At 42.0% G+C, this 14,968-nt stretch overlaps 1 protein-coding gene across 1 annotated transcript; it reads right to left on the bottom strand.

Moving 5' to 3' along the window:
• Positions 1 to 787: 787 nt before the first annotated feature.
• Positions 788 to 6,011, bottom strand: LOC116963210 (toll-like receptor 1). The gene is made up of 2 exons (XM_042808207.1): positions 5,902 to 6,011; positions 788 to 5,784 (listed from the first exon to the last, which is right to left on the bottom strand). The coding sequence occupies exon 2, from the start codon at positions 5,691 to 5,693 to the stop codon at positions 3,237 to 3,239; it is 2,457 nt and encodes an 818-aa protein (XP_042664141.1). The 5' UTR covers positions 5,694 to 5,784; positions 5,902 to 6,011; the 3' UTR covers positions 788 to 3,236.
• Positions 6,012 to 14,968: the final 8,957 nt, after the last annotated feature.

Raw genomic sequence — 14,968 nt, 5'->3', positions numbered from 1 at the left:
CCGATGGCATGGGGGACAGTCACAGCCACAGACCCCACACGGGAGCTGCCCTGAGGAAGGGCTCACCCTGACCTGTGCACACCTGCGAGAGGTTCCTGCATTTTCTGGGCTGACATGATTATCTATTTCAGTTTTCCTAAGAGGCAAAATGCATTGTATGTATTCTAGCATGAGCTATTTTTTTCAGGAAATAGTAATAATTTAATTGGACACTGGGTGTCACCCTTAGCCTGAGGAAAAGGCAAAAGTTAAGCTTTTGAACTCAGGCCTGGCTGCACACTAACACCATCAATACACCATGCTGCCAATACACCGTGGTTCCAGGCCTGTGAGCTCAGTGAGAGCAGAACCTGACATCATTTTTATAAATACAGACATTAGTATGACAGTATTTCAAGAGTTTAACCAGATGCGTGTGTCCTGTAAGTCTTGCAGACTTATTCCCAAGAGGCAGCTCTACGAACACACAAAAAAATTCAACTACATATTGCCTCATAAAAAAGAGTGAAGAAAAGCAGTTGCTACATTTGATAAAAACAGAAAATAATCAACACTTCATGAACCCTCTGAACAGAAACAGAATTTTGGGGAAGAAGAAGATGGAAGTTTCAACAGGGAAATAATGAGAAACACTGTCAAATGGTAACTTAGGGAAAAAAAAAAATCTGCTTTGTCAAAGAAACTCAGAAGTGTATTTTATGCAACTGTAGTGTATGGTACAGTATGTAAGTCACTGAAATACTGTACCATGTGCATAAGCAATTTGTGAGATAGGAAGAACAGAGTATAAAGGGTGTTACACATGTTTAATACCCTAAAACAACATACATGACAGACTTGAGAGACTATTCCTTTCACACCTACCTATAAATTAGGTTTCAAAAAAGTCTTAAAGGTGAGGGACTCTTCTGCAGCCCAGACCCTGTACATTATTTAGGACATAAAACCCAGTTTGCTGATGCATTACATTTACAGAGACCGGAAAGCCTGATTTGAGAAATGTTACTTCCTCTTTTCTTGTGTAGTAAACAGGATAGAATACGTACCCACTAAAACGTTACCAATAAACGTGAATGCTAATCGTGTACTTAGACTGTAATTCTTGGGAGGGGGAGAAGTCTTTCAGGAAGGAAGGGTACAGCTTTTCTGGTAGCATTCTCCACCGTAAAGCGCAGCAGAGCCCTGAAGAGGTAAAGGCTACAAAACTCCTAACCAGCTTAATGTGCACTTAAGTACCTGAGAGCTGCACAGCACACAAGCCTTAAATTAGAGACAGATGTAACTGGCTGTAGCTGTAATAAAGAAGCCGCTCAAGCTTAGCCGGGCAATTGCCCAAGAGCAGACAGCAATGATATGAAGAAAGTAAAGAACCTGCACCCAGAGGGATGCTTTAGGGCTGGGAAAAACCTGTTAAGAAGGAAATGTTGCAGCTCCAGCGGCGCATTCAGGCAGCAGCCCCCAGGCTTGACATCACTGCTCCTGTGGAAAGCATCTCACAGCCTGCTATAACTGGCTGGCTGGCAGGTTTGCAATGCACTTTTGGCAGCGCCCCATGGTGCCCAATGCCCCTGGCCGCCAGGTTGGGTTGCCGGGAAGCACAAGTGACTCTCAGGATAGGGTAAAGCCTTCCTGACCTGACATCCTACAGAGCGCTAAGCTCGTCTGTGTCTTTGAACATCTCCCCTCATCATAAATAACATGCTTTTCAGGCATGACGCATCCACCAGCTCCCACTGAAGTACTAAGGGTTCAGCAGCCCTTTTCAAGGTACACAAAGAAAGCTTGGTCCTGGCTGTGGGAAGAGGGACGTCTCAGTTATGTGTTAACACAGAAGTCAGCAGCCAACTTCCCCTTCACCTGTAATTAAGACTTAACAGAGATTTGCTGCCCTTCTTTCCAAAGCTCTATATTGAGAGCCAGGCACCTAGCATCCCACCGCAATGCCCAGTTAACCTGAGCTGGTAGGTGGGTGCGCAGTGGAGTCTCAGCGCCGCTGGACACCGGGACACTCTCCCGTAGCTTCCCATCCCCTGCTTCATCTAGCTGCCACCACTCACGCCTGGAGGTGCTCCGTCAGCCGCCTCGGCGAGTGTGAAGGGTCACATCCTCTCACTGGCTTGCTCACCTCACGTGCTGCTCACAGCTGTGATCAGAGGGCTTTGCGTTTCCATTGAGCCGTAAGTATAATTACACAACTCCTCATCACCAGTGAAATGACACCAGGAAATTTAATAACAGAATAAACTGAGAGGTTTATTAGATTGTCAAATTAAATCCAAGCACAGCAAATGATTAGATGTCTCCCATCAACAAATACCATCAGTTTAATCAGTTTGATTTTAGCAGAGAAGTTATTTCCCAATGAAAATTACTCCTCTTTCACTTGCTCATTAAAAGGTCAAGGTTAAGAGAGCTCACTGAGAGTCTGGAGACATTAAGGGGATTCACCTCCAAACATCAAGCTTCTCCATTTTAGAAAACAGGAAAAACAAGCAATCATATATAGCTTGATATGATCATAGCAGAAAGCAGCAATATTGTAGTACTATAAAAATGTAATAAGTTCAGACACTAACTATTATTTTGAGGGCAATAAATAGCACATTCTATGAAATTATTAATTGGTAGGTAAATCTAGGCAAGTAGAAATGTTTAGTACAGCAAAGGAAGAAGAATACAAAACAGGGATTAATGGATCCAGCTTTCAGCTCTTACCCAGGGAAGTCTCTGTCTGTGATGAGAGGAAAGACTTCCAGGAAAGGAAAAGAGGTTGAAGGTGTAGCAATACTGTACCTTTGACATCTACTATACCAATGTAAAGGAAGGTACTTAAACAAGAGCTTTCTTCTTCTTCGTATTAATTAAACCCAACAAAGCAGATCCCAACCACCTAAACCTCACAACAACCATGTCACAAGAAAGATAAAATACATGCCTTGACAGTCCCAATGACATTGAACCAACTACTATTTTTGTTACTTTCAAATATGGCTTTCAATGGGAAAAGTCCAAAATAAATGCAACCCAAGTCTACCAAAATAAATGCAATCACTATGAAAAATTCTCTCTGCTTCTCTTTGTTGATGATGGGCAACAACAGAAGATTTCTGACTACTTTCATGATTATAATAAACAATAGCAATTTCAATATATCAAAACTGTATTTTGATACAAACTAGGAATACTGTAAAAAACTATAAAAAATGATTAGCACAATTTAATGCAAGACAGTCAAGTCAGTTATTCACATGCTGACTTATACTACTAGTAGAAGTAACTTCACTCTGCTCCTCATTTGCTTCAAAGGATATTGGCAGGTTAATGCTAATAGCTGCCCTCAGGTTAGCCCAGAAAAGGGCACGCTTGCTCCTCTCCTTCGGCCACTCCAGGTAGGTTCGCTTTGCCATGAGAGCCTTCAGCTTGTGATACCTGGCAGGGATAACATACGGGGGGATCGGCTCCAGTAAAATGAGGATTAAGCTGTTGGAACTCTCACTGAACAACTTGTGATGGGCAAAGTACAGCTCATAGTGACACCACTCGCTCTGCACAAAGTTGGGAGACAACACAAAGATCGACTTGTAGCTCTTCTCAATGCAGTTAATGATGTTCTCCACAATGCTCTTGCCAGGGATGAAGTTTCTCTCGTGCTGGCACAGTTGTACACAGCCCTCCCCCTTCTCCAGGTTCGGGATCAGCTCGTTCTTCACCCACAACGAGTCGCGCTCGCTGTAGGAAATGAACGCGTGAAACTGCAGAACGCTCTCCTGCTCTTCGGGGCGGCTCTGCCGAGCCCTCCGCTTCGTCTGCGTCCACTGCCACGTCATCCGCACGTACCACGGCGCGTCCAGGAAGATGCACAGAAAGGCCACGACGGCCACGAGCGCCAGCGTCAGCAGCAGAGCTGTCACAAGCAAGAGCGTCGCGTTGCAGGCCAGTTCGCTCAGGTGGAAGTCCTTCAGCTGCGTTCCCTTCAAGTCTTCCGGGTACTCGCACACGTACGCCGCCGGCCAGCCAGCCAGCTTCCCCCCAGACCGCCTCTCCAGGCGGACAAAGTCTTGCAGTTCGCAGGAGCACCTGAACGGGTTGTGCCCGGCTTGTAGCTCCCTGACCCTCGTGCAGCTCTGGAAGAAGTCGGCAGACGGGGTGAGGATCAAATTCATCTCTACGTTCAGGACCTCCAGCGACGTAAAGCCACCGCACCCCGGCAGGTCAGCCAGACTGTTCTGTGCCAGGTTCAGCTCCTCCAAGGATTTCAGCTCTGCCAGCCCCTTGGGCACCCTGGTGATCTGATTGCTTTGTAGGTGGAGTTTTTTGATGTTGACTGGCAAGCACTCAAACACGGCATCCATCAACTGATTCGAGGACAGGTCCAGCTCCGTCAGAGATTCAGCCCACCGGCATTGCACGTCAGCTGCATCGTGACGCAGCAAGTTGCCGCTCACGTCCAAATATTTCAGTGATTTCATATGGCTGGTCATGAAGCTTACTTTGGGAAGGCTCTCAAATTTATTCCTCTGCAGAATAAGTAATTTCAGATCTGTCAGAGTATGACAATTCTGGAACAATTCATCTGTCAGGGCATTGTGAGAAAAATTCAATGACTGAAAGGAACTTGTTCTATTGGGGCAAAGCATGTGTGGCATATATGCATCATATATTGTTAAACTGGCAATATTCATCTCTGAAAACTGTCTGTATAGAATCTCCTGATTGAAATAATAAGCCCTATTACGAACGTGCTCCAAAGTTAGTGTTTTCATGGAGCCACCCGAAGAGATTAGTTGTTCCAGAGAGCCTAAGAACAGTAGAAGTTCATGTTCAGGCAGCTCGCTCACTGGTCCCCGGAAAGTCAAATTTCTCACAGTCAGATGTTCCACGGGTGAATACCAAATAAGCAGGAAAATTTGCAAAATGATAGCCCATTGTAAATCCACAGTGTCAAGCACTAGAGCTGTTGTCTTGATTTTCTTCAGAAGTGTTAAAGGAGGAGCAGGGAAATCTTTGTAGCTCAAGGTATATCTTAAGTTAACTATTCTTAAGTTTTCTGCAGTGCTCATGCCATCGTACAGTAGGGAAAAAATGAAGTTTTGGTTTGCTGCAAAGACAATGTCAAGGTTCCTTGTATTCAAGGCTGTCAGACTCTGCGACTCATACAGAGAAAAGTCTTCTAAGGTTAGGATGACAGTGTGCAGCTGCAAATGTATGATATACATGAAGTCTGACCTTCGTATCATCGCAGCACTTAACCCGAGGTACTCCAAACGAAACATGTTTCCGAATTCCTGGCAGATGGGCAAGGCAGTAAACTTATTAAAAGAAAGATCTAAATGTCTAAGATATGGAAGAGTTTGACAGTAAACTTTCAAAATGTTATTATGAGATAAATCTAAGTATCCTAAATCTTCATTAAAAGTGAAGATACTAAAGTCAAGCTCTGTAATTAGATTATGAGAAAGATTTAATACTTGAAGGTCAGGAAGAGAAATAAATTCTGAAATACTAAGTCCAGAGATCTTATTATGTGATAAATCTAATACGTGAGTATGGACTGAAATGTTTTTTGGAACATTAGTTAGCAAATTGCTTGAATAATTTGCAATAAATTCATTTTCCACGGTTGGCTGGATATTATTCCATAGCGTGCACGTAAAGACACAAGCAAAGACATAGATATTTGTAAGAGGTCTCATTGTGCTTTCCAGGTTTATCTTGGTTTTTTACAGAAGCACAGAAGCATATCTTTTTTTTTCTGTTCAATGTGTCTCAGTGATGAGTCCAGCCCTATGAAAAGAAAACACATGGCATTTGCTGAAATTGTTGAACCGTTGAATTGAGGTTTTATTGTTAAAATAAAATTAAATATAAAACTTATGTAATAAAAATCTTATTTTTACATACTCTTGTTCTAAGTTCCTATTAATCCTCTTCATCGCCATTCTTTAATTCCAGTTACTGATTTTTTTCAGTTAAGTAGAAATTAAGTCATTTATAATGGGAGGTATACAGTTGATGATATGTTAAAAAAAACACAGAGATGTTAAGAAATACAAATTTCTCAACAATCTTAAAAAATAAAAAAATGGTACAAACGGACATCAATGAATTTAGGAATAAAGGAGGACACAACAAGCCTCCTCCCATCTGCTCTTTCTGTAAACCCCATGTTCACACGTATTTGGGGACAGAACTCCAAGAGCCCCATGGACCCTCATGGGAACTGGTACAAAAGCAACCTCTTCACTTAGAAGAGCAAAAGGATATTCCTCTCCACACCCCAAAGCCCCAGGACATGGCCATGCACCTCCTCAGGGTCAGCCGATCAGAAAAACTGATCACCTTTCTTTTTGTTATAGCACAAAGACTATATAGGCGTCTATTTTTCCAGCAAGCCAAGAATATTGAGGAGGAATTGTATGGTCTCCTGAAATTTGCAATGCCAGTCTGGCCAAAAGCACACTAACAGGAGAGCCACAGCATAACCAGACACTCTGTATGAAGCAGGGGTACCCAAAATCTGAACCAAAACACTTGACACTTCCAAAGACTCCAGAATTTCGTAGCCACACTAGAAATTTCCTACATTTTCCAAATTACCCCATAGTTACAAATTGACAAGGAATCTCTCTAGAAATGGTGAGGGACAGTAAGTCTAGTTCTAAGGATCAAAAAAACCCAGGGAGGGAAACGTTTTGTAGGTATGGAAAATGGTCTAGCAAAATTAGTACCTGTCTATCAATTGCCTACATAGATTTGGAGAGACACCAGTACTATCATGAAAAACTATGTCCTGAGCATTAATCTCTTGTTGTCAAGCATTAAACACAATACAGACAACCTGAAGTATGAGCAACTCATAAACTGTTTCAGGAGGCAAATATCCCCAATTTTGTTTCCTGTGCTGATTTTGTAAAAAACCCAAAGTTTTAAAATTTTGCCCCTGTGCAATCTTTTGTTAAATAAAAACCAAAAGCCTGTTCTTTCAGTTCTAGGTCACAATGTCTGTTAGCCGCTAATAATTCAATTGATTGATACCAAAACTCATCCCTTCCCCTCCAAGTCTCTTACCAAACTTAATCAAGTTTCCTTTTAATTAAGCAAAAATATATGTAAATAACATCACCAAAAACAATAAAAGAATGAATCAGTAAAGTATATATTTGTACCTCAATAGAACCCAATTGAGAGGTCAAATTCTGTCTTCAGAAAGTTGGGCTAAGGTGCCTGAGCACAGAATAGAAATGAAGCTGGGTTGGTTGGTCATAGTAGAGTATCACTCACAAGAACCAAGACAAGGAAATCTGACCCGGCCTCCCTCAAGGAGCAGCTGACCCTTTTCTTCGGAGTCCAGGTATGTAAAAAACCTCTTGAATCAAATAAACTGATCTGGAACTATCTGGGGGAACTTCTCCCTGGTCAAAAGGGATGTCAGGATCAAAGCAAGAAATGTTCTGATGTGAGAAAAAAACAGAAAGATATTCTCTGTCCATGCTCCACTGCCAGATGAGTTATAATTTACAGTGCATGCCATGCAACAAGGGACAATCCACATTGTATAGCACTACAGAGTACCACAAAGAATAAAGCAGGTACTTCTAGCAAAGCAGTATTAAGGATCAATGGTTAGCCCACCCTCCACCCCCCCAAACATCCTATTGTGGTATTAAATTAGATTTGGCTGAGAATGAAAATTGCCATAACAAATATATTTTTCCCTTTCTTCTTTGTCGAAATTCAACATATATATGAGCATGTTTGTTGAAATTTCAAAGTGCAAAAATACCTTTCAACAATGAAAAGACAGCACCCGAGATTTGATGGAATCCAAAATACATATAACAAAAAGACAAAAATGTAAATAATTGTGAGAAACTAAAGGAATCAATGACTCAAACACTCCTTGACACAGAAAACCTCAAGGACACGTTGTGGCCTTTGTGATTAGTTTAAGGAATGCTGCCCAGGGAAGGGCAGACTGTATCAAAGGATGCATGGCTCCACTTCCTTGCTGCTGTGGTGCCAAATTCCTCAGATAAGCCTCAAAGAAAGGTGGGAAAAGACTGAAGAGAGAGATAAACACCTAGCACCAGACCTGCCTCTCTTTGTCTAGTATGCTGATCAGCTGATAAAATTTACTTAAAAGACAACAGAAAACTTTGCTGTTTGTGCATCCACCACTCAAGACAACCGTACCTGAGACAATGCTGGAACTTGGAGTGGTGAACCAGACTCCCTTTCTGTCCTTTCTTTTCCTTTTATTTCTTTCCTTCTTTTCTTTCTTATACATTTATCAATAAGAGACCACATTGCTTACTATCCTTTTCCAAGTTTAAGTTGTTTCTACCACGAGTAAAAGACTTTAACCAGTCGTTTGGTGTCATTTCACCCTAACTTAATCTGAAGAGATCACAGGACCATTAACGACTCCCTGGGCTCCCAGTCAGCCTGGATTGTAACAATAATGGAGCAAATATAACCCACCTTTTGTGCGTGGAATTCATCTCCAAGCAAGCGAAGAACCAGCAAAAGTCCTCTGCATACTTGGTTAACATCCTCAAAGCAGAATTTCAAAATTCGTAATCTTCAAGCTGGTGAATCTCACATGAGATGCTAATTCCTTAATCGTTAATACCTCAGGAAGTAGAAAGAACAGGGTTTTCTTTTATAGGCTATATAATTCTAAGAAATAATGAAATTTCCCTACAGTGCAGGTATTAAGAGAACAATGAAAGGAAACTTTTAACTGTCCAGACTCAAAATACATTTACTTCTGTAATATTTACATAACTGTACAGTTTAGGAGGAAATAAACCTATCTGCGGTACAGAATATTCACCAAGGCAAGGCTGTTTAAATAATTCTGCATTCCTAATTTCATGTCTGCTTCTGATGGTTACACAGACATTCTAGAAATTTGTCAGCTGCATCTGCTCTTTTGCACACACAGAAAAGAGGAAGCAGAACCCTCATCACCAACTTCTCTTCATATTAAAATCCCTTGCAGAGCTCTACCCTGCTCAGTTAATTTCCTCAGCAAGCTGACTAATTAATATAGCACACTGACAGATGGCAAAAGCTTAGGTCAGAAAAGCTAGGAGCAGGGGCAAACTTGCACGGTTCGAAACCTTTACAGGTCAGTCATCTTTACACTAGAGATGCCTTGGATGGTTATCAGGCATACCCCACATCTCAGCTTCCTTCAAAAAAATATAAAAAAAAATAACCATAGAGAATATTCTCTATGATATGAAAGCTGTAAAGAAGCCATGAAAAATACAGCAATATAGGGCAACCTGGGGATGGAGAATTCCACTAAAGCAGCCATTAAATTAGTGTTTGAATAGGGGCATGAGCCTAGAGAGCAAATCAACAGAGCAGAGAGTGAGTGCACTGCAAAGGCAGATGTGAATAACCAAAACCAACACCTCACTCCCATAAGCTTCCAAACAAATACAACATGCTTCAGTAAGATTAATTAGCGAGGAAGAAAGATGCAGAGATGAATAAATGAATGAACATTTATTTAATCTTAATGAATTTTAAGATTCAATTAATTAAGTATGTAATTAATTCTCCAGGTATGAGCAAACTAGGGGGAGAGGGGCCACCTGGGCCCATTCTGGACAGTCTAGAGCTTCCTCCAGCCCACGAAACAGCACCTTGGAGGGGAATTGAAAGCAAGAAAGGATTCCGCTAAAGAAGCTGAGAAATATGAAAAATTATTTTAGATAGCACTGCCAGTTATATTTCAAGCTTGCATTAGATTCCTTTGAAACTTTTATTTTGCAATTACCTTTTAAATTTTTTAAACAATAATTTAACCTTTTGCTTTGCTGAATGAAAATTTCTGCTTTTCATTTTGAGATTGATAAGTAAAATAGTCTGAACTGAAACCAAACTGAAACCATTCTGCTTTCCTTGGTGCAGCAAATATGAGTGTGGGAAAATAACAGAAGAATGTCGAGGAGGATTGTAAACACGCTCAAGTGGCTTGCAGCTAGGGTGTAGAAAAATACATATATCATTCTAATTGTTTTGTGTCCTTGTGTGTTTGACAAGTGTTCATCTGTGTTCAGATAACAGCCTGTGATAGACTTAGAGGGACCCTACTGAACATGCTTGAGATTCCCACCCTGCTGTGGGAAAGATCAAAGCATAGTGGTAAACTAAGCCTGCGCGAATCCCTGAAAAAACCAGGCGCAAACAGCAGGTTTGGCAATCCTCTACAGAGGACCGAGCTCCGTGGTGCCTGCGTTCCCCCTTCTGTCCCTCTGCCTGGGTGCTGTTTCGGGGATCCCCCCAGTTCGCAAGGTAACGAAAATAAATTCACTCTTTTATTTCATCCGTGGTTTTGTGGTTGTTCCTGCATCCTGTCTGTGTCAGCTCACACACTGATTAATACATTACAGAAAACTCTGAGACATCTGTGACCCAAAACAAACACCAGGGATCATGAATGTTTCTCAATAAGCAGCAAGAGTCTTGTCAGTTGATACTGTCTTGTCTTCAAGTTAAAGGAGAAGTTCCCATTGCTGGGCATTAATCCATGAAAATTAACAGACTAAGGCACTTGTTGACAGAACAATAGTATCACAATTATGCAAACCAGTGACAGTTTTACGTCCAATATAATCCATGAAAAAACTTTGCTGCGTGGACAAAATCAAATATACCATCAGCTTTCATCAGAATTGACTCCGGTGCACACACAGCTGTAAAAAGCAAAAGTATCTACCCATTTAGTTGTAATATGTTTAGTTTACTTACTACCCTTCTTTAGGAGGCTTTAAAATACATTCAAATAAACAGTTTGCCCTAAAGAAAACATTGCAACTAGTTAAAATGAGACTGATACTCCTGAATGCCTCACTTAAATCATTAGGACCACTGCATAATGTTATTTTTGCTAACCCATTCAGCAATGCTTTGTTTGGGGCTGGTTTCAGTTTATTGATTAACTCATTTTTCATGATAGGCAAAAACCAAAAAGCAGTGTATTTCTGTTCATGTATCCTGAAATGTACCAGCTAAATACCACCCTTTCCATAGTCGGCATACATACACTCATGCAGATGCCTTGTTACATTTCTTAAGTTTGTACTGCTGGGGTTTTTTGCAGCTGATTATATCAACGAGCACAGATCTTCACAAACAGCCTTTCCTCAAGGTACATTTCAAACTTCTGCCCGCGTGTTGTGATTACTTACCCAGAGAGGAACCACAGCGGCACTTGGTTGGGTATCAGAAGCTGGTCAGGACCAGCACCATGTCCAAAGGTGTGAAGAATCTCTCCAGTTGGAACTGCAGAAGGGAAGTTACATGTGTAAAGCACCGAGTTAAAACAGCCAGAGCAGATGGACTCATCCAAGCACTCATGAAAAGTTAACACAATTATTAAAGGTTACAAAGCCAGTGGATGGTCATATCAAAGGACCTTATCTTCAACTACAACTCTCATTGTCACAAATTAACCCTGTGCAACAAGTGGGTGAAACAAGGGCTAAATGCCACCACAAGTCAAAGTGAGCAGAGATTGTATCACACTTATGCCCAAGTCTATTTTGCTTGGGCATAGATAGACACAAGAACCAAAGCTGTGGAAATCAAACTTGTAACACAGAGCCACCTTGCAGAATACGGAACTGTCTCATTTGTTGCTTTCTTTTGACCAAACTGTGACTACAAATGAGCATTATAGTCAATCTTGGTAAATGTTTCTGAGAGAAAAACCAGACAGACTGAAGTTCTGAGTAAAAATACGGGTTTCACGTAGGTTTTGAACCTTCCTCTCAGCAGAATGCCTCACCTCCCACAGAGTCTCATTCTTTTCCCCTGAATGCCTTTCCCTGCTCTAACTCTCTGCAGCTGAACCTCAGTGATGATGCTTTGTAACATTTCTAAAGCTAAAAAAGAGCTGAGCTTTCAGTAGGTCAACCCCCATTGCATCAAGACTCCCAGTCTGTCACAATTCAATTTCCTTTATACTACACACTACTTAAATATACATAAAAACATTTACACTTTCACTTCATTCTGGACATTTTCTAGGTTTTAGATGGTGTTTAAACCCCATGTTACCAGTTTTGTATGTTGATATTATTATGTAACTAAAAATAGCATTCCTGACAGTCACCAAGATGACTGGTCAAATGCCAGTGTTGTGGTTTAGGCCTGATTGGCAGCCAACCACAATGCAGCAGCTCTCTCTCCCTTCCCCTCCGGCAATAAGAAGGGACAGAGAGCCAGGCTTGGGGTTCAAGATAGGACTGGGATGGGGAGAAAATTCCCCTTTATGGTCACGAGCAAAAGGCAGACTCGTTAGGGGAAGAAAAAAAGTACATACATTTATTACAGACACTAACAACACATAACAGAGTAGGACAGTGAGAAGCATTGCCACATCTTGAGAATACCTTCCCCCCACCCCTCCCTTCTTCCCGAGCTCAGCTCTGCTCCCGATATATCTACCTCCTCCCCCAGTGGTGCAGGGGCAGGGAATGGGGGGTGCAGTCAGCACTGCCACTTTCCTTATCTTCGGTGAGGGGAGTGTCCAAAACTTGTTCCCCCTGCGTGGTCCCCCTCTCACAGGAGACAGTCCTCCACAAACTTTCTCCGGCTTGAATTCCTCCCACGGGCTGCAGCGTTCCCCACACTGCTCCTTCATGGGTCACTAACTTCCTCCGACTGGATTCTCTCCCACGGCTGCAGCCCTTCCCGAGCTGCTCTGGCGTGGGACTCCCCCGCATGCTGCAATCCTCCCAGCACTGAATTACAGCAGCGGGGCTACCTTTTCCCATGAGACCCCGGCCTTCTTTGGGCACAGAACCTTGATCATTCGAGCAGGAGCAACAGGCCACAAATCAATGTCTGCTCCACCATAGATCTTCATGGGTGGCAGGGGGGGGCCGCCCTGCCGTCTCACCACAGGACACAGGGGGGTCTCTGCTCCGGCACACCTCCCCCCTCCTTTCTTCCTCCATTCCTCCACTGACCTTGGTGTTCACGCAGCTGCAGCAACTCCTCCTCACAAGTCCGACTGCCCATCACCACGTCCCTTCTTAAATACGTTATCGCAGAGGCGCAGCCGATTGGCTCAATTTCCCAAACAGAAGTGGAGCTGACTTGGAGCTGGGGGAGCTTCGAGAAGCTTCTCACAGGGGGCCGTCCCGATAGCCCCCTCCCCTGCCACCAAAAAACTCCACCACTCACTCAACCCAGGACAGCCAGGAACCTGCTCTGATATGGTATCTAATATTGTAACACATTTACACACTCCCTTCTCCTGATAACTGGAGTGTATTACCAGTTACAGATTTCAGTGCAGAACCAGTTGCAGACTTGCTCAGAAGAGGGAGCTCAGAAGAGGGTAGCTACTTTCCAAAAGGTGCAGATAAAGTGGTTGATATGGGCGGTGAGACTACACCATGTATGGGAAAAATTTCTTTGTGGACTAAAACTGGTTTTATAGAAAGTGTTCAGAGTATGGCAGAGGCTAAAATAATTGATTGAAATATTCTGTGTCACTCGAGAAACTCATTGTCTCCTGTGGAAACTAGATGTAGTAATTCATTGCATGGGTAGCTGTTTTGCCCATTATCTGGCACATATCATGGACAAAAATCTAATAGTATGTGGGCTTCTGGTTCCAAAGTACAAGCTTTAATTGCTCCCTATGCTCATTACAAGCCTCCCTTTCCAACATTCTTCACTCAAGAATGGACATATACCAGATTTTGGACATATACCAGAAACCTGTAATTACACATTTCTGCTTATGATCACATCTGCTACATTGCCAGAGGTCACATAGTTCCCAAGTTCTTTCCAAAGTGGCAAGCAAACCTCTGCTAAAACCTTCCACTTCTGAAAGAAATAATTAATTTCTGGCAACAGTTATGCACTCCCAGCTGAGTTAAATCAGGAAGGATTCCTGATGCATTCTCAGACTTTCAGAGAGTTTCTCTGTCCTCCAGCTAACAGAGTTCTTAAAGCTTCACACACAACAGGGGGTGTTAACTGTATTACAGCAGTTTCAAGGGCTACTGACCTAAAAGTCTGAGGCTTTCGAAGAAAATTTTCAAGTGAGCCACCAGGTAACAATCCAGCTCTCCTGGTTGTGTGAAAGGCATAAGGCTGTTCATCTTCAGTTTTCTAAGGGTTAAATGGGTCATACACTGAAGCATTAGTTGGAAGGGAAGGAGGAAGCACAGAAAACATTTGTTTCCGAAGTCCTGAATGAAATGTCTGTAATTTGGTAATAGGTATGTTACATTAATTTTGAGGATAAGTGGGACGAGAGCTAAAGGTGTTAAATTTGACCTTTCTCCTACAAATCATAAACAGTTGCCCACAGTTCAAGACTTCAAATCAAGAGACCTCATGCAAAAAAATATAACTAAAAATCTTTTGTTAATAATAACGGGGGATAAGAAGGAGACAAAATGCAGACATTCTATACTAAATGAGGATTTAATCTTAACATCCCTTCTTCTCTCATCTTCAAGTTGAAACACTTTTTGAAGGGAAAAATTCTTGCTTGCTGGTCATCTAAGTCTGGTATTGTAGATGGTAAACACCTCCCCTTCTGGGGACAAAGAGGAAGTTCGCTGTGATCATCTTCATCAGTTGCAAAAGTTTGTTGGAACCCAGCCATGTCTTCTTGAAGTCAAAACAGCACAAGTACAGGTAAAGGGGCCTGCTGTATTTCTATGAAAGAAAGCAAATATTGTAAATGTAGCTTGTTTTTCTGACTCTGTTAATAGAAGGTCTGACCTGCTGTCTGAAGACTTCACAAGTATTTTCAGCCTCAGACTAGTTATTGTCTTCCTGATAAGAACTCACAGCTGTGCTGCAAAATATACTGTTTTGGCTGAAAAGGACAGATTCTTTTAATAGTAAGCATAAAGTAAGATATATGGGTGAGAAGAAAAAAAGCAGTAGGCTAAAAAAAAACCAAAACATAATATAG

This window comes from Tyto alba, unplaced genomic scaffold (assembly GCF_018691265.1).
Source record: "Tyto alba isolate M040663 unplaced genomic scaffold, T.alba_DEE_v4.0 Super-Scaffold_6, whole genome shotgun sequence".
In the NCBI taxonomy this organism is placed as follows: Eukaryota; Metazoa; Chordata; class Aves; order Strigiformes; family Tytonidae; genus Tyto; species Tyto alba.
This window is presented reverse-complemented; position numbering and strand designations above follow the sequence as displayed.

Bases quoted from the DNA above. Each gene is read 5' to 3' on its own strand.
- LOC116963210 (XM_042808207.1), bottom strand. From the start codon at position 5,693: ATGAGACCTCTTACAAATATCTATGTCTTTGCTTGTGTCTTTACGTGC.